Below are 27,448 nucleotides of genomic sequence, written 5' to 3'. Positions count from 1 at the left end.
GCTCACTTCCCTGTGGTGGTAGTGAATTCTGTGGCCATGTATATCTGTCTCCTCCCATGAGCCATTGGGTGTGGAAAGGTCGGGAGGTGGGAGTGGAAGGGCACCATTGGGCTTGGTGCACAGAGGCGGCTTTCTTCAGAGAGGAGAAGGGGCGGCAGTGGGATCTGGGGGAGCCCTGTCCTCATGAGTGTCGTGCTGTGTGTGGGCTGTTTCCTTGTTAGGTGGCTGTGTCCTGCTTGGCCTGGTGGCTTTGTTTTTGTTTTGACATTTCCTGCTTTAACTGAATTTTCCCTCACAATTAAGCCAGGCCTGAGTTTCACAGATGAGAAGGCATCTGCTGTGTTTCCTTCAGGGAAGGCAACTGCAGGGGCCCTGCACATGATATCTCAGAGACATGGACCTTGCATGGGGCTGGTTCACCCAGTGTCACCGAGCTATCCTCTTCTGTCACTGCTGCTGTCTGCTTAGTGGATCTTGCAGAAGGCCCTTGTGTTGGTGCTCAACCCATGGGACATTAACCGTTGTGTGCCGTAGCAGAAATGCACACTCAATTGTTCATTCTTCCCACATTATTTATTATTTCCCCCCTCCCCGCCATATCTGGCCACACCTGGAGATGCTCAGGGCTTACTCCTGTCTCTGCACTCGGGGGTCACTCCTCGCAGGGCTTGGCCACCATATGGGGTCCCGGATATCGATCCCAGACAAGGGCCTCTGCTTGCAGTACTGTCTCTCTAGCTCATCTTCCCACGTTATTCAAGAAGGCTGGTTCTGGATGGTTCAGCCCCTATCTCCGGGGAGTGTTGCCTGAGTGGCAGGGTTTTTTCTTCACCCCCTATACACATACAGACACACACATGCACACATGCATGCGCACTTACATGCATACACATGCACGTGTGCACACATGCACACGTATATCTTAAGCTGTATAAGGACATGCTTCTTCATGGACAGCTGGCGGGTCTGGCAGTGCCCTGCCCAGGCCTCAGACGCAGTCCTGTGTCATTGCCGTAGTCTTCTCTGTGTCCTGCCCGTCTGTGTCACCCATTTCTCTTTGGCATTGCTGTCTGGTATATGGCTTTATCTGAATAGGTGAATGTTCCAAATTTCTCCTGTTTCACTTTTCAAGGACTGCACAGATGGTAGTACTGACTAGCTTGTATTGTTGATGCTGTTTTCCCTCAGGACAGAGCAGGTCCATGGCACGCCTTTTGGTTGTTTCCATGAAAACATAAGCACTTCTTGCTATTTCTACAAAACCTGATTTCTGTTTTTTTTCTTTTTTTTTTCTTTTTTCTTTTTGGGTCACACCTGGTGATGCACAGGTAACCTGATGAGCCAGGTTACTCCTGGCTCATGCACTCAGGAAATTACTCCTGGTGGTGCTTGGGGGACACGTAGGATGCTGGGAATCAAACCCGGGTCAGCCGCGTGCAAGGCAAACGCCCTACTCGCTGTGTTACTGCTCTAGCCCCTGATTTCTGGCTTTAAAAAAAAAAATAAATCCAGCTTTGTTTTTTGATATTTTGAGTGAAATGGCAGAGTCTCTTGCCCCCACGCCGGGCTGTCTTCACCGGGGCCCCTCAGAGGGGGTGGGTTGAGTTTTCCTCCCCGCCCTGAGCAGAGCCCCGGCAGCCGAAGACCTCCGGAACCCAACCACAGCCATGCTCAAGGCCCCTCTCCACACGTTTGGATGAGCCTCATGCATGAAGGAACCTGCAGAGGAACCCAGGTGTGCGGGACCTGGGGCTGAGATCTCCAAGCCTACTTGGATCAGGACTGGGCCTCTTCAGCCCAGATCCCCCTTTTCCAGTAGCTAGGCGGTCACATTCAGAAACTACCCCCAGCGCCGTGTAATCCCTTCAACAGCTAGCATCCAGAGACTATAAAACCAAGCTCCTGGAAGGAGAAGTCTTATAGCTTAGTTCCCTCTCGGAGAACCTGGCAAGCTACCAAGAGTTTCCTGCCTGTATGGGAGAGCCTGGCAAGCTCCCCGTGGCGTATTCATATGCCAAAACCATTAACAATGATGGGTCTCATTCCCATGACCCTAAAAGAGCTCCAATGCGGTACCGTTGGGAAGGACAAGTAAAGAGAGGCTTCTAAAATCTCAGGGCTGGGACGAATGGAGATGTTACTGGTGCCCGCTCAAGAAAATCGACGATCAACGGGATGATGATGATGATGATGAGTGAAATGAGAACTTGCATGTCCTGCATTAAAATTTGTAGGTATCTTCGATTGGGTAACCATCTCCTTGAGGAAAGTAGTGACCATTTTCTTTACCCTAGAAATTCTTTGCCCTTTCTCATCAGTCCCACACTGGCCATGTAGGTTGTGCTCATCTTCCCAGGAGTCGCGCAGATGTGCTCATGCAGGACCAGCTTAGTGCTCCCTTCTCGTGCTCAGCACAGTGGGTCAGAGATTTGTCCCTGTGTTGCATGTAGCAGTGGTCCTGCCCACTGTTTCGTTGTGGACTGGTATTGTGTTGTTGTAGGATTGTTTCTCCTACAAAGTCAAAATTGTTGGGTCATCTGGTAAAAACGCCTTGGTGACAGATGGGGCTCTGCCCCTGGTGTTGCAGGGCCCTGCGTGGTGCCGCTGCTTGTCAGCATGCGGCAGGCTGTGAGGATGTAGCCTGGTGTCTTTCAAATCTGGGAGTAACAATATTCCTGTCTCTCCACGAGACAGACCAATTGCCTTCCTCTTCTTATGACTTGTCTCTTCCTCCCTCCTTTAATTGGTTCTTGCTTTGAAATCCAATTGTGCTTTTTTTTTTTTTTTCTTTTTTGGGTCATACCTGGCTATGCTCAAGCACAATTGGATCCCATAGGGTCCCCTGAGCACCGCCAGGAGTAATTCCTGAGTGTAGAATCAGGAGTAACCCTATGGGATGCTGGTAATCAAGCCCGGGTTGGCCACATGCAAGGCAGACGTCCTACCCACTGCTGTCGCTCCAGCCCCAAGTTGTGCACTTTTAAATCTTAAATTAAGTGCTTTGGTGACGCTCTGGTTTCAGGGGCTTTTCCTGTTGCTTATGCGTGATCCTGGTGGTGTGTGTGTGACCACATGTGATTCCAGTCACCCAAGCAGGTCGGCAGCATGCAGGTCGAGCACCTTCCCTTTCCTCTCTCCCAGGACCCTGATTTTATTTCTGCAGGGCCTGTCACAGCATGTTGCAGCGTTCATTCTCTTCTCATCCTGCTGCCCTTCCCTTTGGAGTCGAGGCCTGTGATGATGGGGCTCACACTCTCCTCGGAGCTGCTCAGGGGCCCTCGTCAGGCTGTGGCACTTGTTCGTGCCACTGCAGTGCCCACTAGGGTCTCCACTTTGTTAATCAGAGGTACTGCTCTTGCCTCTGTGCTCAGGAGTGACCCCTGGCCGTCTCAGGGGCTCGTATGCAGTGCTGGGAATCCACGCAGGGTCGAGGGGTGCAAGGCCGCCATCTAAGCCCCTGTCCTGTCCCCCTGACCCTCCAGAGGTCTGGTTCCTGTCAGTGTGCCTGAACCCATGCTCCCCGGAGCTCCCCCTGAGGCACAGTCCTGGCTTTGTTGCTGTGGGAAGGGCTGTACACTCCCTGCTATGGAGCTCGCACGTCTTTCTGGTTGCAGGGTTACTGGCTCTCACACACTGCCTCACGGGTGGCCAGTCCACAGTGGAGCCTGTGGGGCATTGGGAGTTTGCTGTGAGCCTCGGGCTTCCACGCGTTCTCAGCGCCCTGTCTTCTTCCAGGCCCTGGGGAGTTCTTTTGTTTTTGTTTTGTTTGGGGGCCACACCAGCAGGGCTTGGGTACCCATATGGGGTGCCAGGAATTGAACCTGGGCCTGTCACATGCATGGCAAACACCTGGCCTGCTGTACTGTTGCTCTAGCCCCAGAGTTCTGTAAATACCTGGACCCATTTTCTTTATCAGATAGATATGAGTCACATGATGTCTTCTTGGCTATTCTCTCTCTCTCTCTCTCTCTCTCTCTCTCTCTCTTTAATTTTAATTGAATCACAGTGAGATACAGGTACAAGGCTTTCATGATTGGGTTTCAGTCATGAGTGTTCCAATCCCCATCCCTCCGCCAGTGTACATTTCCCACCACCAGTATTCCCTGTATTCCTTCTGCCACTCCACCTCCCTCTTCCCCACTTTAGATATTTAGAAGAGCAAACATTTTATATTTTGGCAAGTTGTGAAACTTGATCAGGGAAGTATTTGCTTCCCTGTGATTGCTTTGATGGTGGCTGTGACCATCACAGTCAGGACTGCCTCTGGGATGGGGTTGGCTTCTCTGCCTGTGATGTGGGCCAAGGTGGAGGTTCATTCTTCTCCATGTGCTTGTCTAGTTCAGTTACAGTTAAGAAAAATCGCTTCTCTGCCCTCTGAGCCATCCCACCAGCTCTGGCCAGGGTCTTTTTGCCCTTTTTAAGCTGCATATTTGCTAGGTGTCTTTGAGGGTCCATATTATGTGTGTGTGTGTGTGTGTGTGTGTGTGTGTGTGCGTGCATGTGTGCATGCGTGCATGCATGTGTGTATGAGTAGTGGGTTTTGAAAGTGTGTCATCTTTCAGAAATTAATTTGCTCAGCAAGGGGGAAATGTTGGTAGGTTGGTTATACCTCTGATCTCAAACGTTGGGGTCTTTCTTTGAGCCCCAGCCTCAGATGTTCCAGTGTCCCAGCCCTTAGTGCCCTCTCCCCAACCCCTGAACGTTGTGGGTGTTTGATGGGTCTTGGGTCCTGCTGCTGGGCCTGTGGAATTCACAGCCATTGATGTCTTTGCCTCTATTCACAGGGGTCTCCATGGCTGCTGATGAGGGCTCCACGGAGAAGCAGGGTGCAGAGGCCCCTACTGCCTCTGATGGGGAGGCGAATGGGTGCTGCGAACAGAGCGATGCCAGTGGCCACCCCAGCGCAGCAAGGCACACTCAGGAAGGCATGAAGGCTGGTCCGCAGGAAGGCGCCAAGAAGCCAGCCCGCATCGCGGAAAACGGCGTTTCTGAACGAGACCCCGAAGCTGGCAGGCTGCACCCTGTGCGTGCCGAGGACCTCACACAGACTTCTGCTCTGGGCAGCAATGGGCTCTCCCTGAGCAAGCCGGCTCTGCAGGAGCCTCCCCCCCGGGTTATTGGCACCCTGGCCTCTTCCCTTCCTGGCCATGCTGCCAAGACTCTGCCTGGGGGCCCCGCCAAGGGGAGGACTTCCAGTGCGCGGGCTCAGACGCCGGCCACAGCACCAGCCAAGCTCGGGGAAGACGATAGGAAGCCCCCCGCCCCTGGAGCTGATGTCAAGGTTCACAGGGCACGGAAGACCATGCCAAGACCCGTCCTGGGCCTGGTAGGCCTTGTCTGGCGGGTGGGGCTGCTTCTGACTGGCTCGTTTTCGGTCTGTCTGCTCTGGGGTCCTGATGGCAAGTGGACTTTGGGGCACGAGGTAGCCAGACCAGGAAGGCCGTGGTCATTGTCATAGTCTTGGGGCCTCAACTGTGAGTCATGTGGTGGCCTGAGTCTCCTGTGGGCCGTGGGCCTTGAGTCCTGCCCTACTCTGCCATGGCCTCGTCCACCTCCCGGGTGTTCTGGTGAGGTCGCTACGGTTCCAGCAAGGAGGGACTGTGCCCTGTGTAGCACGGGGCCTGGGCTGCAGACATGAGCGCCAACCCCAGGCCATAGGCTTGTTTTCCACCTGGGGAGAGAGTGGCTGTGTCCCTGTCCCGGGGACTTCTGCAGCCTGGACTAGGTGATGACTATGCACACGGGGCAGACCCTACCTTAGGGCCCCTGTTTGTCTTCGGATGGCTTTCTCTGCTGTCTAGAGGCTTTGCACATCTTCTCTTCCCACAGACGGTCCCCTCTCTCCCTGTGTTCCAGACCTAGGGAACTCCGCTATGCTCTCAGCATAAATGGAAATGGGCTTGACGTCAAGGGAGGTCCGGGCTGTGTCCATGGCAGTTTTTGTCTGAGCAGCACAGACCAGCGTGTCTGCCCTGGCTCCTGGTTTAGGGGAAAGGGGGATGTGCAGGAAACCAGCAGTCAGCAGCCGTGGACATTAGGCGTCTCATTTGCATGTTCTGTCTCTGATGCTGGCTGCGGAATGGGATTAATCTCATCAGACTAGCTACCTTAGAGCTGATTCAAACTAAATGAGGTGTCAGGCCAGTGTGAAATGAGGGGAGTGTTCATGAGGGCTCAGCCTCACCTGGCTGGTCCTGCTCCCTCCCTGGGGCCTCTCTGGAGTCCTCCCTCGACATTTCCTGGAGAAGGGCCCTGAAATCCTGCAGCCCAGCCTTTTCTCGCTCCGTGTCTGTTAGGAGCCGTGCCCACACCCTGAGAAGCTCCTTTTTTTTTCTTTTTTTTTTTTTTTTTCCTTTTTGGGTCACACCCGGCGATGCACAGGGGTTACTCCTGGCTCTGCACTCAGAAATTACCCCTGGCGGTGCTCAGGGGACCATATGGGATGCTGGGAATCGAACCTGAGTCGGCTGTGTGCAAGGCAAACGCCCTCCCCCCTGTGCTATTGCTCCAGCCCCTGAGAAGCTCTTGCTGGTGGTTCTGGCTCAGTGTATGTGGGGACGAGTGGTGCTGGGATGGAGCCCAGTCTGGGCACGCGGGGCACAGGTCTGATCCTTTGTTGGGTGTGATGAGCGTAGAGCCCTGGGTTGTGGCTGCGACGGAAGGTCCCCAACACTGTCCTGGGACCTCCCTCCCTCTTTCTGCCCTTTTCCTCTTCCTCAGGGCCACCCTGTGCTTGTGGTGGCATTTCTCAGAGCCTTTTGCATTCCTGCCACTCCTGCACAGATCAGTGCTGGAATTTCTAGGCCCCGATGTGGTGCCCAGCACTGTGTTGTTATCGAGAGAAACAATCTGTATTCTTTTATTTTTTTTTCTTTTTTGGGTCACCGGTGATTCTCAAGGGGTTACTCCTCTGCACTCAGGAATTACTCCAGGCCGTCCTTGGGGGACCATATGGGATGCTGGGAATCTAACCCGGATCGGCCGCATGCAAGGCAAACGCCCTACTTGCTGTGCTATCGCTCCAGCTCCCACAATCTGTATTCTTAGTTCCATCTTGGCTCATCCTTCCTGGGACATTAGTTACAGGGGTCAAGGCACAGACCTGGGTTTGATCCTCAGCTCCTGGTGCTTCCCTGTGCATTGTTGGACGTGCTCCAGAGCCCCAGAGCACCATAGGGGTGGCGGCCAGCCAGTCTGGGAATGCCCAGCTCTGCTGAGCCCAGGCAGCACCTGTTATCTTTTTTTTCTTTTTTTTGCATTTGCCAGTAACCTGGCGATGCACAGGGGTTACTCCTGGCTCTGCACTCAGGAATTACTCCTGGTGGTGCTCAGGGGGCCATATTGGATGCTGGGAATTGAACCTGGGTCGGCCGTGTGCAAGGCAAACGCCCTACCCACTATGCTATCACTCCAGCCCCAGCACTGTCGTCTTGACCCCCGCATTGGACCACCAGCCCAGCTCTCTGCAAAGCACTGGGAGGAGCCTCTGGCCTTCCTGAGTGCTGCTTGGAGACACCCCCTACCACCCCCTCCACAAGAAATGAGGTTCCAAAGCTCCTGTTTGCACCAGGCCCTCTTGATTGCTCTGTGGCACTAGTCCCCATGACTGTCCTCAGGAACATGCTCATCCCAGACCGGCTTGCAGCCTCACCAGGATCTGTGTGCAGGACCTTGGGTGCATGGGCTTGTGTCTCCTCACATCCCTGAGCTGAGCCCCCATGGAGTAGCCCTTGTCCCCACTCCTGAGGCCCTGCCCTCTGTCCCCTAGTGACATGGCACCCTCCCCTGCTTGGGGCCTGCTTGAGCAGCCTCCTCCAGGCCCTGTGCCCTTCCATGTAGTTCTGGCCCACGGGTGTGTAGGCCTTGTCTCTGCATCACGTCTTATTTGTCCCTCCATGGGCTTTCAGCTTGCACAGATTTCGGGGTTTCTTTAGCATGGGGGGGGGGTGGGAGGTTGAGCCTAGGGACCCATCCACCTGTGCCGGGTAAGTGCTTTCCCCTTCCCTCTCCCCCGTGTACTCTGTGTGAGGAGTGCGTGCTTCACCGCTGGGCCCAGTTTGGGTTTTCTGCCCCATCTCAGTTTTAGTTTCTTGGATGGCAGCAGGCATGAGATGATGGGGTATTGGGCATACTCTCACTGGGCTGGGCTTTCCTGTCCCAGTGGTCAGTGGGCTTGGACACCCTCTCATACGCCTCTGGACATTGGCGAGCTGCTTGGGTCTTGGCTGTCCATTTTTCATTCCAGTTGTTCACTGATTTACAGCTTCCTTCCTTCCTTCCTTCCTTCCCTCCCTCCCTCCTTCCTTCCCTCCCTCCCTCCCTCCCTCCCTCCCTCCCTCCCTCCCTCCCTCCCTCCCTCCCTCCCTCCCTCCCTCCTTCCCTCCCTTTTTGGGTCACACTCAGCTATGCACAGGAGTTACTCCTGGCTCTGCACTCAGGAATTATTCCTGGCGGTGCTCAGGGGACCATATGGGATGCTGGGAATCGAACCCAGGTCGGCCGTGTGCAAGGCAAACACCCTACCCACTGTGCTATCCCTCCAGCCCTAGGTTTCTTTATTCTAACACTAGTTCTTCTGGAATATTTGACAGTGGTATTCACTTCCATTCTTGTTGCCATTCTGGTTCCTCCCAAACTGGTTTCCAGTTTCCCCTGTCCTTTGATGCACAGAGGTGTTAAATATTGATAAGTTCAATTTTACCTGTGTTCATGTTGCCTTTGTCTTTACAAAGTACTAATTGCCCAGTCCCTTGTTCTCTTCTAAGAGTGTAGTAGGTTTCTCCTGTTTTGAATCAGTTTAAATTTCATTTTAGGTACCATGCTTTACAGTACTGTTACTGATGTACAGTGTGATATGCACAGTAACAGTGTGGTAGTTTCAGCCCCTTTCTGAGCTTATTTTTTATGTGGGTGCCTAGCACTGCTGGTTGAAGGTGATGCCTCTTTATTGCCTCTCTGTGATGTCTGGTCAGGTTGAATTGGATTTTGAGGTAAGAGTATTTGTGGGGAGGGACAGGGGTGTGTTGGCCCACACTTGGCAGTGCTTTGAGGACCATGTACTGGGGATTGGCCTGGGGTTAGCTACGTGCTAGTCAAGCTCTCTAACCCCTGCACGTTCTGGCCCAAGAGAAGAGCATCTGGAGGCTGTAGTTGAAATTGAGGGAAGAGAGTGGCTGGGTGGGATGGGTCGTCGGGTGGGTCATGAATTCTCACCTGGGTGCCACGAGCTGCAGAGCCTCCAGACAGACTTGTGATCAAAGAGTGATTCTTGTGTCTCCCCTGCTGTGAGATAGATGCATTTGGGGGGTTGCACAGTAGAGCCGCAAGAAGCCAGAAAATCACCTTGCAAGGTCCTGATGCTGTCAGCTTCGGGTCTTCTGTACCAGTGTAAGCTTATCGCCTCAGTGGAGCTGGCGAGCTCCTGCCAAAAGTAGTCTAGCAAACACTACAGGGTCCCTGAATATTACATATAGTTCCTGCCTTCACCTCCTCCCCCACCCTCTCCTTCTCCCCCACCCCCTCCTCTTCCTGTTTCCATTTCTTCTTCCCACCTTTCTCCTGCCATCCTTCCTTCTCTTACTCTTCCTTCCACCGCTTTCTCCGTCTTATCTCCTCCTTCCTCCTCCAGGTAACTCAGCTCTCAGGTGAGAGGGATTGTGGGAAAGGAATTATTCATTGGGGCAGCTCATGGCATTGAGCATCCAGCTACATGTGTGAGGTTACAGTGACTGTCTTTTTGTTTTGAAGCATGCAGCCAACAAGGACCCTCGGGAGGTGCACGAACTTGAGGAGCCCAGAGAGGAGGTCAGCACTGCACTTGCTGATTTCGGAAGGCAGCCACTCTTACCCCCCTTCCCACCCCTCCACCAGTCGCTACCTCAGAACCAGTGCTACATGGCCACCACAAAGTCACAGACAGGTAAAGGAGGCCAGCAGTGGTCTGCTCTAGAATGTGTGTGTGCTCACTGGTGGCTCCTGCATGATTGTTGACATGTGTGCCCCAGAGACCCAATATGGTGCAACCCTTTGGGTGCTTGCTGTCGACCTGCTGGCTCTCTGCTTGTTTTCTGTCTGGATGAAGATCATTGTCACGCCTGCTATGTTCTGAAGGGGGAATGTGCCTCTGTGCAGGTGTACGTGTATAAGGGGGCATTCACACGCAGGTGTATACACTCAGGAGGAGAGATGTGTACACATCAGGTGTATACACTTAGGAGGAGAGCGTAGACACATCAGGTGTATACACTAGGGGGGAGTATAAACACATTAGGTGTATACACTGGCGGAGTGTGTACACATCAGGGGTGTACACTACAGGGGATTGTGGACACGTCAGGTATATACACTGGGGGAGAGTGTAGACACATCAGGTGTATATGTTGGGGAGAGTGAACACATCAGGGTATACACTGCGGGGAGTGTAGATACATCGGGGTATACACTGGTGGTGAGGGGAGTGTGTGCTGTGCAGGTGTGTGCATTTGGGGGAGTGTGGACACATCAGGGGTACACACTGTTGGGTGTGTGTGTGCTGTGCACGTATGTGCACTTGGAGGCATGTACTGGTAGATATGCTCGCACACAGGAGACCCTGTGTTCTTTAGTCCTGGAGCACGAGTTGGTTCTAGGCCCATTCACACCACTTTCTGTTCTTGGCTAGTGAACTTTTTTCCTGGGGACTTCTGGAGTTTGAGATTTTTTCTGTGTCTTTGTCTTGCTTTTGTTTTGAGTTTGGGTTATGCATGGTGGTGCTCAGGGCTTACTCCTGCCTCTGCACTCAGTCTTCACTCCTGGAATGTGTGGGTACCATGTGGGATGCCAGGGATCGTACCTAGGTTGGCCACATACGAGACAAGTCCCTGCCCACTCTGACTATTGCTCTGACTATAGTGTCAGACTCTGAAAAAGCTGCTCATGTTGTGCAGAGAGTTCCTGTGTGTTCCTTGTGTCATCATGTTTCCTACCGACCTTTTCCCCAGGACATACAGATACAGAGACGCATTCCCTTCCACAGCTCAGTGCTTCTCTTCCTGGAAGTTGGCCGTATCTTCCCTGGCCTCTGTCTCAGGCCCTGGCCCTGGCCCTGGCCCTACAGTGTCCTGGGCTCAGGGCAGCTCTGCGTCAGATTCTGGTCCAGATTCAAGATTGTGAATTCTCACCTTTGGTTATTTGGTGTCACTTGTGATCACTGTTCATTTGGAATGTTGCTCATGTGCGTTCCCAGCTCTCTCCTAGGGCCAGGCCAAGGTTGGGGTCACCATGGGCATGACCTCCGTCCCACGAGTTGTGTGGTAGCCATTTGTCCATCCTAGCTCAGCCATTGCGCGAACGCTCAGCTGCTCCCCAGTTTTGGGGTGCCTTGGGAGGATAGCCTTTGAGTTTCTGTGTGAGCTGCTCCCCAGCCCTTGCCTTGTCTTATGACTGTGGCTCCTGGGGAGTCTGCTCCAGGCCTCCTCCAGGGACCTGCCTCATCCCAGCCCGTGGTCTGCCACAGTTGCCAACGCCGTCCCTGCCTCTTTTCCAGCATGCAGGATGCGGTGCGATGCCTCGTGGGGCCTGTCCCTGAGCACTGGCCTGGCAGTGCCCGGGCGTGTTCAGAGTCAGTGCTTGGTGGCATCTTGGGGGCTTGTCCTGCTTCAGCTTCGTTACATTCTGCCAGGTCGTGCTTAGGACCCCACAGCTGACTGGGCCAGTGGTCCATGGCGAAGGGCTAAAGGTGCTGGAAGTTAGTTGGACCAGCAGGGTCTTGCTCAGGGGCCTCAGGACCATGTGTTGCGGGGTCAGTCTGGGCTTAGCTGCATGTGAGGCCTGCCCTGGGATCCTGTGTTCTCTCTCATCTCGTACCTTGCTGTGTTCGTTTGTCTCACCTCACACCCTTCTGTGTTGGTCTGTCTCACCCTGTACACTTCTTGTTTATCTGTCTCACCCTGCACCCTTCTTGTCCGTCTGTCTCTTACTCTGCATCCTGCTGTGTTCGTCTGTCTCACCCCACACCCTTCTTGTGACCACCCCCCAGGCTGAGGTTCACACGGTGTTGGCACTGTCTTGTGTTCATTTCCTGTCTCCCCAGGGTGGGGGTAGAGGGACCACTGCCAAGCTGTGGACCTTGTGGTCTACATGGCATGCTACCTGTAGTGGTTTCTGTTTCCTGAGTTAGTGTCCTGGTTCCTCCATCCTGTTAGCAGCACTCTGTCTCAGCAGTGGCTTCCAGGATCGCTGAAACCTTGGCACTGGAGCAGAGATCTGACAATGGGGAGGGCGCTTACTTTGCAAGTGGCCAACGTGGGTTTAATTCCTGGCATCCCCTTGGGTCCCCTGAGCCCCACCAAAGCCAGGAATAAGCTCTTGAGTACCACTGGGTGTGGCTCCAAAACAAAACCAAAATTTAAACAACCTTGGCACTAAAAAACTTCAGTGCTATGAAAATAAGATGTTCATTCTAGAAAGGCAATCAGCCTTGGCTCCTCTGGTCCCTGAATTTGCCCCTCATTCTCCTCTCCTGGCCTCCTGGCTAATAGAGTCTGCTAGGTGGGGGTCCAGGCCCCCTCACCCTGGGCTGCTGCCTGCAGAGGCGATGGGCAAGATACCTGAGGCACCTTACAGTTTCGTTGTGGATGGAATAGCCCCAGGGGATCAGCCTTTCTCCCCCGCCCCAGCCTCTGTATGTCCACACTGATGCCCCCATCCCCCCAGTGCTCCTGAGACCTGTTCATGGCTACCTGCAGGGTTTCGGGAGCCTGTCTTGTATTTCAGGGTTGGTTGCACTGTGTGTTTTGTTGATCTTTTATTTTGGGCCACACTGGCACGGCTCTGGGGACCGTGTTCAATGATGGGGTTGAACCTGCCTTGGCTGTATGCAAGGCAAGTACCTTACCATACTACCTCTCTGACCCTTGTCTGTGTTACTCATCTTGGACACACCCAGTGGTGCTGGACTTGGGGGAGCTACTCCTATGTCTGTGCTGGGGGGGCCATGTGGTGCTGGGGTGGAGCCAGGGCTTGTGTAGGAACATCTGTGCTCAGTCCTTTGAGCCTCTCCCCAGCCTCAGAGCTTAGTGTTTCATTGGGAATAAGATTAAGAACTCAGAGTATGTTTTCAGCTTCACGTGCAGTTTTTATGGGTGGTGCTGTGCGCGGGGCTGTGGCACCCAGGGCATGGGCCCTGCCACTCTGAACTGCCAGACTGTCAGCCCTGTTAGCTTTTGGGGCGTGCTGATGATTGTGTGGATCGCCACCTTCCTTTAAAAACATTTGAATGGTATTTCTTTTCCTTTCTTGTCCCCTTTTGACTTTTTTTTTTTTAGCTTGCTTGCCTTTTGTTTTAGCAGCTGCAGTATCACGGAAGAAAAAACGAAGAATGGGAACCTATAGCCTGGTTCCTAAGAAAAAGACCAAAGTATTAAAGCAGAGGACGGTGATAGAGATGTTTCAGAGTCTAACTCATTCCACTGTGGGCGCCAAGGTAAGGGGCGCTGGCTCCCTTGCACAGGGGCTCGGAAACACGCGTGTGCCAGGGCCTCTGGCCGAGAGCTTCATGGGAGGGCCCGTATTTTGGGCAGCCTCGAGTCCTTGGATCCAGGTGCCTGTGCACACAGGGTCCTGTCCAGGTGGGCCTGTGAGGACCCATCTTGCCCTCCTATCCCCGGCATCAGGCACTTGGCCTCCAGACTCCTGTCCTGGCTGTGGTAGCTGCTCCCGCCTCCCAGGCTAAGCTGGTCACCTCCCTGGTTGGTGCTGGTCAGCAGCGGTTCCTGCTGCTGTATTCCAGGGGGAAAAGGATGGCAGCCTCCATATGAATGGGGAGAGCTTGGAGATAGACTCAGAAGAGGACGACTCAGAGGAGCTGGACGAAGATGAGGACCAAGGAGCGGAGCAGATGGCTGCCTTCCCCACAGAGGACAGCAGGACTTCCAAGGAGAGTATGTCTGAGACTGACCATGCCCAGAAGGTAGGCCTCCCACTGCACGCTCAGGAGAGTGGTTCTGAGAGCAGGCTGGGCCTGTGGCTGGCCCCTAATGGCAGCTTTTCTGTTGCTTCCTCCTGAATTCTTAATGCTTCACTTTCATTGGAGAAGGGGTTGTTTTCCCATTGGAGTGAATGTTTCTTGTTTTGTTTTGTTTTGTTGAGCCACTCGTGACAGAGCTCAGGGCCTATTTCTGGCTTTGTGCTCAGGGCTGACTCCTAGCGGTGCTGGGGATCCACCAGGGTCAGCTGCATGCAAGGCAGGTGTCTTAACCCTTGCACTACCTCTCCAGTCCCTAAGTGAATGTCCTGAACTTTGTTTCAGTGTAGAGTCTAGATAGGAATCATGTTATTCGGATGGCTGGTCCACACATGGTGTGGCCTTGTTCAGTTCTGAACCCTTCAGCAGGAGGGGGCTGATGCAGCATTCTCTGTTCTCCTGGTTGGAGTGTTTGTCCAGGGCTGTTGTTGGCCAGGCAGTTCTGTTAGTACCTGGTGTGGCACAGTGGACCAGACCTGTCATTATGTGCACACCTTCTGTGCCCACCCACAGCCTTGCCCTGGGCTGTACTGTGTGTGTATATCTGGGGTGGGAGGGGCAGATTTTAGGTAGTTAACTCATTTCCTGGAGTGCTGCACCAGGGGAGAAAACGGGAGGGAAACGGGGGCTTCTGTGGTGCGCCAGGCTTGGCTGAGACACCTTTGAGTTGTTGAGATGTTCTGAATTATCCTGGAACTGATGGCAGCAGAGAAGTTCCAGGCGGAGCGTTGCAGTATCAGCTTGTTTGCCATGTGGGACTGGCCGGTATCATCTATTCAGGACTCTGCAGCTTCGACTTTGGACTCGCATGTCAGGTGGACCATTTTCTTCCATGTTTCTTCTCATAGGCTTGCTGATTTTCAGATTCGTTATCATACCTTTCTGACCTTTCTGGCAGATTTTTGGGCACATGCTAAAGTTGCTCCTAGCTCTTTGGTGATAATGAAAATGGTGGGTCCAGGGATGTAACTTGGTACATATGCCTCTGAGGATGAGGCCCCAGTCTGATCCGTGATACCAAAAACCCACCAGAAAGGTAAGTTTTGGAAAACACTGACAGTAGAGATTTGGGGTGGGGGTAGGGAATCTGTTTATTTGGGGGCTTGGGGGGCCTCAATGAGATGCTCAAGATTCTGTTCCTGGACCTCTGCTTGGGGGTTACTCCCAGCATTGTGGGGGCCATATGCTTTGCCAGGGATTATACAGCTGTCTGTCTTCTACTCTCCTGGCCTTCTCAAAGGGAATCTAGATGTTATTTTACAATATCTCTGACGAGTTTTTCTTGCCTATAGAGTAGTGTATACTCTATAAGAAGTACTGGAGACTGCTGCATAGGTGGGTTGTGTGTGTTAGGCCTAGAGTGGTGACTACACTGGAGAGAGAGAGAGAGAGAGAGAGAGAGAGAGAGAGAGAGAGAGAGAGAGAGAGAGAGAGAGAGAGAGAGAGAGAGAGAGAGAGAGAGAGAGAGAGAGAGAGAGAGAGAGAGAGAGAGAGAGAGAGAGAGAGAGAGAGAGAGAGAGAGAGAGAGAGAGAGAGAGAGAGAGAGAGAGAGAGAGAGAGAGAGAGAGAGAGAGAGAGAGAGAGAGAGAGAGAGAGAGAGAGAGAGAGAGAGAGAGAGAGAGAGAGAAAAAGAGAGAGAGAGAAAAAAGAGAGAGAGAGAAAAAAGAGAGAGGAGAGAGAGAGAGAGAGAGAGAGAGAAAAAAGAGAGAGAGAGATTGTGGTCATGTATGATTGCTTTGGGGGGGTCACCACACTGTACCTGTCTGTGCCCTTCCTCATGATCTGGGCCAGCTCTCTCAGACCATTCCTCTTTCTCCCGGCTTGCACCTCTCAAAAAGACGTCCCAGGAGCCAGGAGCCATGTGTCAACCAACTGCTGGCTGGACAATGGGTCCCCTTACAGTGGTGCCCACCTCGGTGAGATCCTCCAGCCTGGCCCATGATGGCATCTGTGTTCCAGTTATGGCCATTAGCTCTTGTTCCCCAGCAAAGATCTGAGGAAGTGTATCTGAGGTGTCAGCTCCTACTTACTCATACTTGTGACCAGGGTACGATTCCCAGACAACTTCCCTTGGGGGAGTTGTGAGGTTGAGAAACTTGGCCTTCCATGGTGTCTCTCAGGATGGGGAGCGCCTGGAGCCTCTGTGGATGGAAAAGCCACTCTGATCCTATTCCTCAGGGCCTAGGAACTGGAATCTGTTTCTGGTTTCTCGATTTTGGGTGTTTGTTAGACTTTGAGATACGAGTAACTCGATGTACTATATAAAGGAAAAGCTATAATGGATACAGCCTCCAAGCATCAAGAAACAGAATGAAGAGGGTGGAAGGAGTGATGCTCTTCATGGTGAATTATTGCAGTGCCTGGAAAAGATGGGAAAGGGCGGGCTGCCAGCCTACTCCAAGGCTAAGCACAGAAGTAACCCTGCAGGGCCATGGATTGAAATAGCAGAGGCTGATGGAAGGCAGGACTGATCCTTCCCCTCAGAAGAACCCTGAGATGGAAAAAGGCAGCAGCGGCTTCAGAAGCCCTCTCTCTGCAGAGCCCTCCTCAGGTACGGATTGGCAGGCGGCCAGGACACCGGCAGGAACAGCCCAGGATGTTCAGGGTCCTGTTGTATGGACCTGCACCCACTGCCTGTTGTATTTGAGCTGAAACGGTGTGTGTGGCTATGCTCCTGGTTTTCTTCTTCTTCTTTTTTTTTTTTTGGGTCATACCTGGCGATGCACAGGGGTCACTCATGGCTCTGCACTCAGGAATTACCCCTGGTGGTGCTCAGGGGACCATATGGGATGCTGGGAATCGAACCCGGGTCGACCGCATGCAAGACAAATGCCTTACCCGCTGTGCTATTGCTCCAGCCCCTCCTGGTTTTCTTCTTAGTGTAATTTTTTTTCCCACTCACTTGCATGTCGGTGGGATCTGTCCTTGTTCTAGTTTATTTTCATTGTTGGTTTGGTTTTGAGGCCACACTTGATGTTGCTCAGGCCTTCTGGCTCTGTACTCAGGGATCAAACCTAGGTCAGCTGCATCAAGGCAAGCAGTGTCCTATCACTGCTGTCCCTGCTGTCCTATCGCTCTGACCCCTTACATTCATCGTTATGCCACTGTAACGCTGTCGTCTCGTTGCTCATTGATTTGCTCAAGTGGGCAGCAGTAACATCTCCATTGTGAGACTTGTTGTTACTGTTTTTGGCATATCGAATACGCTACAGGTAGCTTGCCAGGCTCTGTTGTGTGGGTGGGATACTCTTGGTAGCTTGCCAGGCTCTCCGAGAGGGACAGAGGAATCGAACCCGGGTCGGCCACGTGCAAGGTAAACGCCCTACCCGCTGTACTATCGCTCCAGTCGTTATGCCACAGGGGCTTTAAAGTGTTTGTCAGGGGTTCTCTGGGATCCGTTTCCAGGTGTCTGTGGGAAGGTGTCAGAACTGGGAGGTCAAATCTAAGAGGCTACTCACCCCCTTGCTTGGTTCTTCAGAGGCACCCTGAGGGTCAGGCAGGAGGTTAGAGCTGCATGTCATCCCCAGGGTTGGCACAGTGGAGCTTCGGAGAGGAGGGAGCTGTGAGTTGCACCATACGCACACGTCGGGACCCTGCTCCACGGCTGTCACCCATGTGGTGTGCTGGAGCTCTCGGTGTCCGTGGTGCCCTGCCCACAGCGGGGGAATGCCCAGTTGGTCTGGTCACACCTGTCCGTCTGCCCGTCGGTCGGTCCATCCGTCCACAAGCATTGTCATTGTGCAGCTATCTGAGCTGAAAGGCTTGAACCCCTTCCTGCGAGTGGGGTTCATTGGGCACTGGCTGGCGTTTCCCTGGCTTCTAGGAAGCCTGTGTACTTTGTCTACTTGTTTGCTGTGGGATGTAAGTAAGGCTCAGAGGCTGATTGGCTCATCAGTGAGGTGCCAGCCTGGGTATCAGCCCTTCCTGGTGTTCGCCACCGTTTTGATAACGCTTGCTCGTATGGGAAATGATGTCCTGTGTGGTGACCTGGTGTCTCTTCCACTATGCTGGCTGTCTGACATGGCTTCTCCCATGGAGGGGCTGAACGTCACCTCCTGTCTTGCTGGTCCCTCGTCCTCTCCCAACCCTCTCCTGGTCTCTGGTCTACAGCACAGTCCAGTTGCCATCACCTCACTGTGTCTTTGCCTGCCAGACCGCCCCTTCCTGTACAGGAGTGTTGGAGGGATTCGCGGCTCCCCGTGTTGTTAATCAGCCTCATTCTCTTCATGGCTCAGCCTTTTGGAAATGAAAATGCCTTGCAACATAAAGATAATTTATTAAAGCTATGCACAGGGATCAAAGTCCAGCCCAAACAGTTGTATTTAATGGTGCTCATTTAAAATAATGTTTTCTCACTTTTTCCAACTGTGCCCTCCTTTCAACCTGCTTCTTATGGACCCCTCAGCCCCTCTCCTCCCACTGTCAATATCCTACTTGTGGACCCTTTAGTCTTGTGCTGTGTCTGCCATCTGTGCTACCACCCCCTCCCCCTTCATGTGATCTCCACTATGACCCCCTTGGAATATCTTAGGAGTTTACAGAATTCCGTATGGCCTCCTGGGTTAGAAATGCTGATTTAAAGCATTTTGAGTTTCAGTGATGAAAATGGAGGAATTGGCGATCTCAACTCATTGTTTTCATGAGTCTGTACAATGAGAACTGGGAGGGAACATTAGTATTCAAGAGAGAGGAGAGTTTTCTGCACATACAAGCATCCCTCTCAAAGGGTGAGGCAGAGCAGCTGAAGTGCTGTTTGGACTGTCTTCCCCTCTCCTGTCAGGGCACTCACCCTCACTGGGGGCTGCAGGAGCACTGGAGGGCCTGGGCTGGGGCTTTCCTGCCCATGGGGTGGGTCTGGGCTCTCTGTGTGACCTGTGTCCCAGGAGAGGTGGACAGCAGCAGCGTGGGGCCTATCTGCTTGTTTGTGTGTGGGTCTTTGACCAATCAGGACACAACTTGGCTGCTGTGCTTTGAATATCACCATGGCTCTTAGCAATGAATTTTGTGAAAAATGTGATGTATCTATCAGAGAAAACTGAAGTTTTGCAGAAAGGTGAGAGGAGCAGACAAATAGAAGTTCATGCCCCGAAACATGAATTGGAATTGGAATGAGAAGGCGTGTTGCATAGACTCCCCACTGCTGTCTGTCATTACCCAGTAGTTCCCGGAAGCGCCACTGAGCTGGTTGGGGGGGGGGGAGAGGCACCCCTGTGCAGCACATGGACAGCAGCTGGGACCATCTGTCCAGGCACTGCCAGTGGTGCAGGAACGGATGGCGACCCTGCTTGAGGGTTAGGGTTAGGTTTGGTGCTGTCTGGAACGGACAGTGACCCCGCGTGAGGGGCTGAGAGGTACTCTCTGGAGTGGACGGTGACCCTGCATGAGGGACTGACAGAAGCTCTCCAGACATGGTTACAGCAGTGGCTGCACAACTCTGAGTGCCCTGACCTGCATCACTGCTGGGGCAGGTAGATTGTATCTCAGCACAGCGATTCTCCAGAAAATAGATTCCAGAAGATGAAGTTCAGCAATGGATGTAGAACCAAGGAGGGAAAACGTTGGCTATGATTGTTCCATATCAAATGGAGAAGGCCTCCTCGTGCAGGACCCAGCCTGGAAGCCATGAAGGCAAGACTGCAAGTCTGTTTGTCTAGATACAGTCCCGAGTGTCTGATGTCAAAATGCCAGAGCAGATAGGGAGGGCCTCAGGACGCTGTGAACTGATGAAGGATCACTGTGCTATGTGCATGTGCCCCTTTGAATTGATACGGAAGTGTGGGCTGTCAAACCTTCTTGGGAAAGAGGAAATGGAGGAAATGCAGTGAACTGCACCAGAAGATCTTCTGTTCCTGGAACAGAGACCCATGCCAGGGGTCCCCTGGGCCGGAGAGAAGAACCTTCCTCTTGAACACTTAAGCCTCCGGAGCTGTCTCTCAAGAGATGTGTCCCTTGCAGGTGGGGGATCTTCTGTGTCTCTGTCCCAGAGGAGTTTGGCTGGTCTTGAAACCCTTCTTGCGACGTTACAAGGAAACGCTTTGATTTGAACCTAGTGAGTTGTGCTGGGTGCACCCTGCAGAGAATCAGGTCCTGGTGTTCCTGCCTGCACCTTGCCTTGAGTGGAGGCTGGGGAGGCCCATTTCCAGGCTGTCTTCGCCCTCTGTGCATTGGAACGTGTTCCTGTGTCACCTGAATGACTGGAGGAAAAAAGCAGAGCTGCCAGGGAACAAGGTGTTCCTGATAGAGAAGAATTCCAAATTGCTGTCACATAGAAAACGGTCGCAGTCACAGACATGTGTGTGTGCTGCCGTCTGCACACACATGAGAGGGGTGGAGGCCAGAGGGGGCTTGCTACACTTGTGTGACGGTTGGGGTGTGGGAGTCTGTGTTGCGCTCTATGTTATTTTATGGTCTTTCTCTGTCTTGTTATTTTTCAGTTGATTCTTCCCCATCACATGTTCCTAGTGCCCTTGTCTTAGTACATTGATGAGCTCTTCCTCCAAGGTGGGCCACCTCCAGATGTAGACTGAGCGTCCGTGGCCGAGCAGATCTGATCACAGTGTGGTCAGGTGCTGTGGGGCTGGGGGAGTGGGAGCCATGGAGTCGCCACCACTCACTGCTGAAGAGTTGTGCCGCCCCGTGCAATCACTGCCAGCACGTTTGGTAAATGTGTTTTTGATCGAATCACCTTCCCTGATTGGCTTTTGTTTTCTTTTGGCTTGTGGTGTGGCTGGTCAGATGGACGGCGAGTCTGAAGAGGAGCAGGAGTCGGCCGGCACCGGGGAGGAGGAGGAGGAGGAGGAGGAGGAGGAGGAGGAGGATGGAGACGAGTCCGATTTGGTAACCCCAGTGTTACATTCTGACTTGTGCTGGTAGCAAAGTGCATTCTGGGGACACCATTGTCTGTCCCGTGCTCACTCCACCGTCATTTTCTTTTAGTGTATGCTTGGAGCCAGGCCTCAGGAGGGCAGGTCAGGCATTGTCTGGGATTTGGGGGAGAGCAGTGAGCTGCATGATTGATAGGTGACTGGTTTGGGAGGAGCAGGAGCAGTTCAGCGGTCATGGTTTTACTGTTGTGATCCATGCCAAGAAGACTGATCGGTGGGACTTTGGGTGGACAAGTGTTATTGGGAAGTGAGATGGAGACAGTTTTGTCTCTTTTAACCCTGTGGAGATGTGGAGGAGGGATCAGAGTCAGGAAAGGGAAAGGAGAGTGGAGGGAGGAAAGCAGATCTCCTAGCAGGTGGAATGAGGCTGTGTTCTAGGCAAAGGCGCTACCTGCAGGGAACTGGGCCTCCTAGAGTCTTCTTTTGCCAGGAGCCTGAGGTGATACCTGGAGTCCAATGCCCCCAGGTGCCTGAGGTGACACATGGAGTCCAGTGACCCCAGGTATCTAAGGTGACACATGGAGTCCTCTTTCTCCAGGTACCTGAGGTGACACATGGAGTCCACAGTTCCCAGGTGCCTGAGGTGACACATGGAGCCCACAATTCCCAGGTGCCCGAGGTGACACATGGAGTCCACTGTCTTGAGGTACCTGAGGTGACACATTGGAGTCCATTGTCTTGAGGTGCCTGAGGTTACACATGGAGTCCACTGTCTTGAGGTGCCTGAGGTGACACATGGAGTCCATTGTCTTGAGGTGCCTGAGGTTGCACATGGAGTCCACTGTCTTGAGGTGCCTGAGGTGACACATGGAGTCCATTGTCTTGAGGTGCCTGAGGTGACACGTGGAGACCATTGTCTTGAGGTATCTGAGGTGACATGTGGAGTCCACTGCCTTCAGGTACCTGAGGTGACACATGGAGCCCACTGTCTTGAGGTGCCTGAGGTGACACGTGGAATCCACTGTCTTGAGATGCCTGAGGTGACACATGGAGACCATTATCTTGAGCCTGAGGTGGCCCATGGAGCCTACTGTTTCAAGGTGCATGAAGTGACACATGGAGTTCATTGTCTTAGGTGCTGGAGGTGACTGCGGAGTCCACTGTCTCCAGAGTGTGAGAGACAGGGAGAGAGTGGACTGCTGGTTTTGGCAATATCCTGTTGTTTCTTTGGGGCAATGGATTGAAATGACAGCCTTGGTTCATTGTTGCTAAAGTGTTGGGGTAGCATCCAGCAATGGGTAGGGGCTGTGTTGGATCATAGGGGTCTCGTAACAGTACTGTGGAGTGTAGAGGTAGGACCAGGAAAGTCAATACATTCAGAGGCCCTGGCTTGTCTCATTTGGGAAACTGTTCTCTTTCTGTTATAAGCAGAAAGTTCTCTTCCTTATAAGCAGGCTGTGAAACTCAGGGTGTTGCAGGAGCCCGGGATTCATCCTTATACTTGTGTTGTGCACCTGAGCACCCTTTCTATCTCTTAGATTTTAGAAACATATCAGTAAGAGCCTCGCGGACTCTTCCAGCTTCACGTAACCACTTTCCTTCTGCTTGTGCAGAGAACTAATTTGGACATAGGTTCTGCAGCATGTTGAGCATGATTGTCCTTTCTCATGAGCATTTGAGTGGGTGCATATGATTGAAAGTGGATTCTCTTACTGAGCTTGTTTCTCTAGCTCCTTACTGTAACTTCCTCATTTGTTCTTTTCCTTTGTACCAAATTCAGTCAAAATATGTAAATTTCACTTAAGTATTTTTTTGCCTTTTGGAAGGTGGGGGGGATGATGACTGTGAAATAACTCATCTTTGAATCATGTTTTGAGAAATGTATGGTTATCTTTAAGAGGATTGAAAAGAAAAGTGAAATGAATCTTCTAGTTGAAGAATCAACATATTGCATTGCACCTATTTTATTTTGCAAGAAAACATCACTTTAAGCACCTCTGCTTTGGAGAGTTCTCATTTATTGCTCTTTCTCTCCATGCCCCTTTGCATTCAGAGTTCGGAATCCAGTATCAAGAAGAAGCTCCTCAAGAGGAGAGGGAAACCAGATAGCCCCTGGATCAAGCCTACCAGGAAAAGGAGGCGGAGAAGTAAGAAGAAGCCAAGTGGTGTATCAGGTAAGCCAGTGTGCCAGGTGAATGCTCAGGTGAACATGGTGTGCCAGGGAAACTCATGCTAGTGTGAACAGCCTTGAGCTAGGGGACCTGTTGCCCTGTGAGCAGGGGTGCCGTAGTCAGGCATTCTGTGAGAACCACCACTGTGGGAAGCTGGGTAGAGAGTGGGGATTGCCTGTCAGTTTTGTTTGGACAGAGGCGTCCTGCGTGCGTGCGTGCGTGCGTGCGTGTATGCTAAGAGTTGAGTTTCAGTAGTACAATGTTCCTATACCAACTTTCCTCCTTCAGTACTGACGACTTCCTCCCCCAGTGGACAACCCTTTGTGGACCATCTGACTGCTTTTCTAGCCTTTTGGGCCAGTTCTGATTGTGTGCTGTTTGCCTCCACAGTAGCCTCTATGCTCAGTCCTCCTCACTACCCTTTTGTACTTCCCTCATGTAGACACAGCTTTGCTAAGCCATTGGGGAGGTGGCACTGTTCCCTGGGGCTGGTCAGCGTGGACTGTACTTGGGTGCCAGAGAGGGCCATGATCTCTGCAGGGCTCAGACTGAGTGTGCTTGGGGCCAGGCTTCATCTCTGCCATCATGAGTGGTATGTCAGGTGCTGCCTCATGCAGATTAGTTCACATCCGAGTTCGATGCTGCCTTTGGAGAGTAGGGAGGGGCTGCCCACGTGGCACTCAGTGGTATCCAGCCTTTGGGTAGCACAAGAGCCCAGGGCTGCTGTGGAACTGCCACAGGACCACACCTGCTGATGCTTGGGAGCCATGTGGTGCCAGGGTGGATCCCTGTGACCCCAGCCCCATGACTGCTTCCTCTGGAAAGGGCTGGTTTTGAGGTTCCAACAGGGAGCACAGCTACTCATTCACTCTCTGTCCAAGAACAGTCCATCTCTCTTCGGGAATACCCAGCCAGCCAGACCAACTGAATCAACCCTAGTCATTAGTGGGTGGCAGATGTCACAATCAGATCTGACAGGAAGAGACTGGTTCTTTGGGAGTCGACCATTCCCTTCCTGAGCATCAGTGCATGGAGGCCGGGGCTCCTGGGCTGGCACGCACTGCTTGTGCTAGTGTCTGCGGCCCCAGTGCCACTGGTGCACTGTGCCCTCTGCTGCTGTGCTCTGTCTAGGTGAGCACAGGAAATGCCAGGGACCCTCATGCTGTGCCTTTGGGTGCTGGCGGGGCGGTAAGGCAATTCTCAGGGTCCCCAGTGAGCTGCTCTGCATGGCACTGTGACACAGTGGATCTTTCCCTGCTCCTGGCCTTGGAATCTGAGGTGGGCTGCTTCGGGCCCGCCCCGTGCTCCACTGTTCCACTCCACTGCTGCTGCGGCCAGCTGTGTCTGTTGGCCCCAAAGCAGAGTGACTGTTCATTTCAGCACAGCTCCCTGCCCCTGAGAACAGGAAGTGTGCGCGGACAGTGTGGCGGCAGTGGCCTCGGTCCTGAGTGAGGGTTGTGCTCTGAATGCAGGTTCTGATGTGCCCACCTCATCTTCAGGCAGTGTAGAGCAGGAGGCGCCGGGAGGCAACACGGGCTACATGGAGGTGTCTCTTGACTCCCTGGACCTGCATGTCAAAGGGACGCTGCCCTCACAGACAGAAGGTGAGTGCTGGTGCCTTTCTGAGACGTGTTTAGGCTGACTTCATTGGGTGCCCGCCCCCGATCCCCTCATTGCTGCTGTGGGCCTCTCCCCAGGAGAGCAGGGGCATAGCACGCAACATCCCCCACGCAGGCTAGGGGGTGCTGGAGCCTTTTGCCTCAGTTCTGGTGCTGAGTCACCTCCCTGGCGTTCTGACTTGCTAGGGTGCTCACCCGTTCTCTCATGCTCACCCCTTGGCTTCTGGAAGCTTCGATGGGCTGTCGGGTATGGGCTGTGCCACCAGGTGGCTTCTCCTCTGCCTGGACAGCCCCCCTGGTTGTCCTGGGTCCTGGCTCTGACAGGAGGGGCGAGATGCGCTTGTGGGGCATGCCATCTGATCCATGTGAGCCAGGACTGTTTGGGACCTGAGGCCAGTGCTGTGTGGCCTTGATGAAGAGAGGCAGAGGCCCTGGGTACTCCCAGGGCCTGTCTACCAGAGGAAGCCACAGGTCCTTTCCATTCTGTTCCCTCTGCCGGAATCACTGGTCTGCAGCTCCAGGTTTGCTGCCCACCTCTCCCCCCTTCTGCTTGGCCTAGGACTCCTGGAGTTTAGAAGTAGCAAATCTGAAGGGGAAGGAATGGTGGTGTTCTTGTGGCTCCAGTTCTCAAACCCAGGGAGGAAAACTGTACTTGCACTCAGTTGGTGTTTGTGTGTGACGGGAGAAGTGTTTGGGCTCCTGGGGGCTGGGGTGGTTGATGGGGAGCCAGCAGGTATCTGTTGGGTGGAGAGGTCTCTCTTCCTCAGGCCAGACTGGGGCGCCCTGGGGCTTCACACTGAAGAGTCCTACAGGTTCAGCGGCTGTCCCTGGATCCTTGAATGTAGTGACACCCTCTCCTGGCGTGTCTTTGTAACTTCAGGGCTGGCCAATGGACCGGACTCGGTGGAGACTGATGGCCTCCAGGAAGTACCTCTTTGCAGCTGCCGCATGGAGACCCCGAAAAGCCGAGAGATCACCACCCTGGCTAATAATCAGTGCATGGCTACGGAGAGCGTGGACCATGAGGTGAGTGGGCTGGCCCGGGCTGCACCCCTCTGCAGGCCAACTGTCTACTCCACTGTGGCCTTGATCCTCCCAGAAAGCCCCTTGGGCCTTCATCTCCAAGCCTTTGGAGTGGCCTTTATAGAGTGACCAGAACCAAGGGCCACCCTGTTGCTCTGAGCAGCCAGGATACACCTGAGGGAGGGACCATCCTCAGGGAAGATGCCCTGAATGGTGGGCTCCCAGGAAAACACTCCCCTCCCCCACTTTTCTTGAGATGAGGGCCTGCAGTGGAGCTCAGGCCCCAGCGGCCAAGTCTGAAGAGAAGCCCCATAAAACCCTGAGGATGGGCTGGGGTCCCCGTGCTTGTGAATGTGGGGACTTGGGGAGAAACGCCCCTTCTGCATCCCTCTGTGTGTTCCATCCACCCCCTGACTCAAGTCTCAGCTCTGTAAGAACTGTGGCCTGGCCAGTCAGCCGAGTTTTCTGAGCCGCTCCAGCCTGTGTGCCCCAGGTTCCTGGGTCCTGGGAGACAGCGCTGGTCTATTGGGGTTGCCTAGAAGCACCTGGGAGGACTGGTTGTGACAGGCACGGGGCTGGGGAGCAGCTGTGGGGACCTGACTGACCGGGACAGTACATGGCTGGAAGCTAGTGCTTGTGGAGTGGCGTGGGCTGGGGAGATGGAAGAATTTGCTCCAGGCTTCCTTGGGCTCAGCTCATCTGTGTGTCCATGTGCACCAGAGCCTCCTCCGGAGGCCTGTGCTTTGCCTCTGAACAGTCTCCTTGACCCAGTGTGTCTCTTCAGGAAAAGTAGTTTTGCGTGCACACAAGATGCCTGTTGCTGTGTGCCCTTGTTGAAGGCCCTTTTTTGTGGCCCAGTGGCACTGGGAATATGTCCACTGGCACTCACTGCTTGGTCTTTGTAGTCAGGGGGAAGCGGCCAGTGTCCCTATTGAAACTGTTCTGCAGCTTGTTCTTTTTTTTTTTTTTTTTTTTTCTTTTTGTTTTAGGCCCACAACCAGTGGTGCTCAGTTCTTATTCCTGGCTTTGTGCTCAGGTATCACTCCTGGTGGGATTTGTGGCACCTTGTGTGGTGCTGGGGATCAAACCTGGGTTGGCCATGTGCAAGGCTGGCCTACCACTCCAGCCCCTCTACAGCCTTTTCTCGAGTTGAATCCTCAGCTTGGTTACTGAAGTCTCAAATCCAGGCCTCTCCCTACTCAGCATTTGGGTAACCCAGGAATTTGCTTCTGACCCAGTTTTTGGTAATTTTTTAAATTCCTTTTGAAAAATTCTAAGTTTCTGGGTTTGCTGTTCTGGCTATAGTTGTGTGGGGAGGCACTCCAGCCCTGCTCAGGGATCTTTGGTGCCAGGGTTGAGCAGGAGGGCATGTGGAGGCATCTGGTAAGGCCAAGTCCATGCTGGTCCCTGTAACCTGAGGTTCTCTCTGGAGACTTGACATTTGGGTGCTTCAGACTTTAGAGTGTTTTTTTTTTTCCCCTCCCGCTTTTTGGGTCACACCCGGCAATGCACAGGAGTTATTCCTGGCTCTGCACTCAGGAATTACTCCTACCAGTGCTCAGGGGACCATATGGGATGCTGGGAATCAAACCTGGGTTGGCTGCATGCAAGGCAAACACCCTACCCACTGTGCTATTGCTCCAGCCCCTTCAGTGCTGTTTTGATTTAATTTGTGTAGCAACATTCTGTCCTTGTATGTGGAAGCCTTTGGCTTGAAACTTCCCCTCCTTAGCTGAGGCCCTGGACACGGCACCCCTGGAATCTGCTGTCCACTGGCACTTGCTGCCTCCTGGTCTTCGTTATGAGGGA

At 53.2% G+C, this 27,448-nt stretch overlaps 1 protein-coding gene across 7 annotated transcripts in view; it reads left to right on the top strand.

Annotated features, from left to right (window-relative positions):
- The window catches only part of EHMT1 (euchromatic histone lysine methyltransferase 1), a 106,709-nt gene that overhangs the window by 52,425 nt on the left and 26,836 nt on the right, over positions 1 to 27,448 (top strand). For 3 of the 7 annotated variants that reach the window (XM_055124200.1, XM_055124201.1, XM_055124206.1), the window contains 8 exons: positions 4,785 to 5,326; positions 9,748 to 9,919; positions 13,305 to 13,462; positions 13,769 to 13,948; positions 20,738 to 20,839; positions 22,880 to 23,000; positions 24,470 to 24,601; positions 25,497 to 25,642. In XM_055124200.1, the coding sequence (XP_054980175.1) occupies positions 4,785 to 5,326; positions 9,748 to 9,919; positions 13,305 to 13,462; positions 13,769 to 13,948; positions 20,738 to 20,839; positions 22,880 to 23,000; positions 24,470 to 24,601; positions 25,497 to 25,642 (1,553 nt within the window). The remainder of the gene's footprint in view (positions 1 to 4,784; positions 5,327 to 9,747; positions 9,920 to 13,304; positions 13,463 to 13,768; positions 13,949 to 20,737; positions 20,840 to 22,879; positions 23,001 to 24,469; positions 24,602 to 25,496; positions 25,643 to 27,448) is intronic. The other 4 variants (XM_055124203.1, XM_055124202.1, XM_055124204.1 and 1 more) reach the window with 4 other exon arrangements.

Source organism: Sorex araneus, chromosome 1 (assembly GCF_027595985.1).
Source record: "Sorex araneus isolate mSorAra2 chromosome 1, mSorAra2.pri, whole genome shotgun sequence".
NCBI lineage: Eukaryota > Metazoa > Chordata > Mammalia > Eulipotyphla > Soricidae > Sorex > Sorex araneus.
The sequence above is the reverse complement of the archived record's forward strand: the minus strand, read 5'-3'. Positions and strand labels throughout refer to the sequence as shown.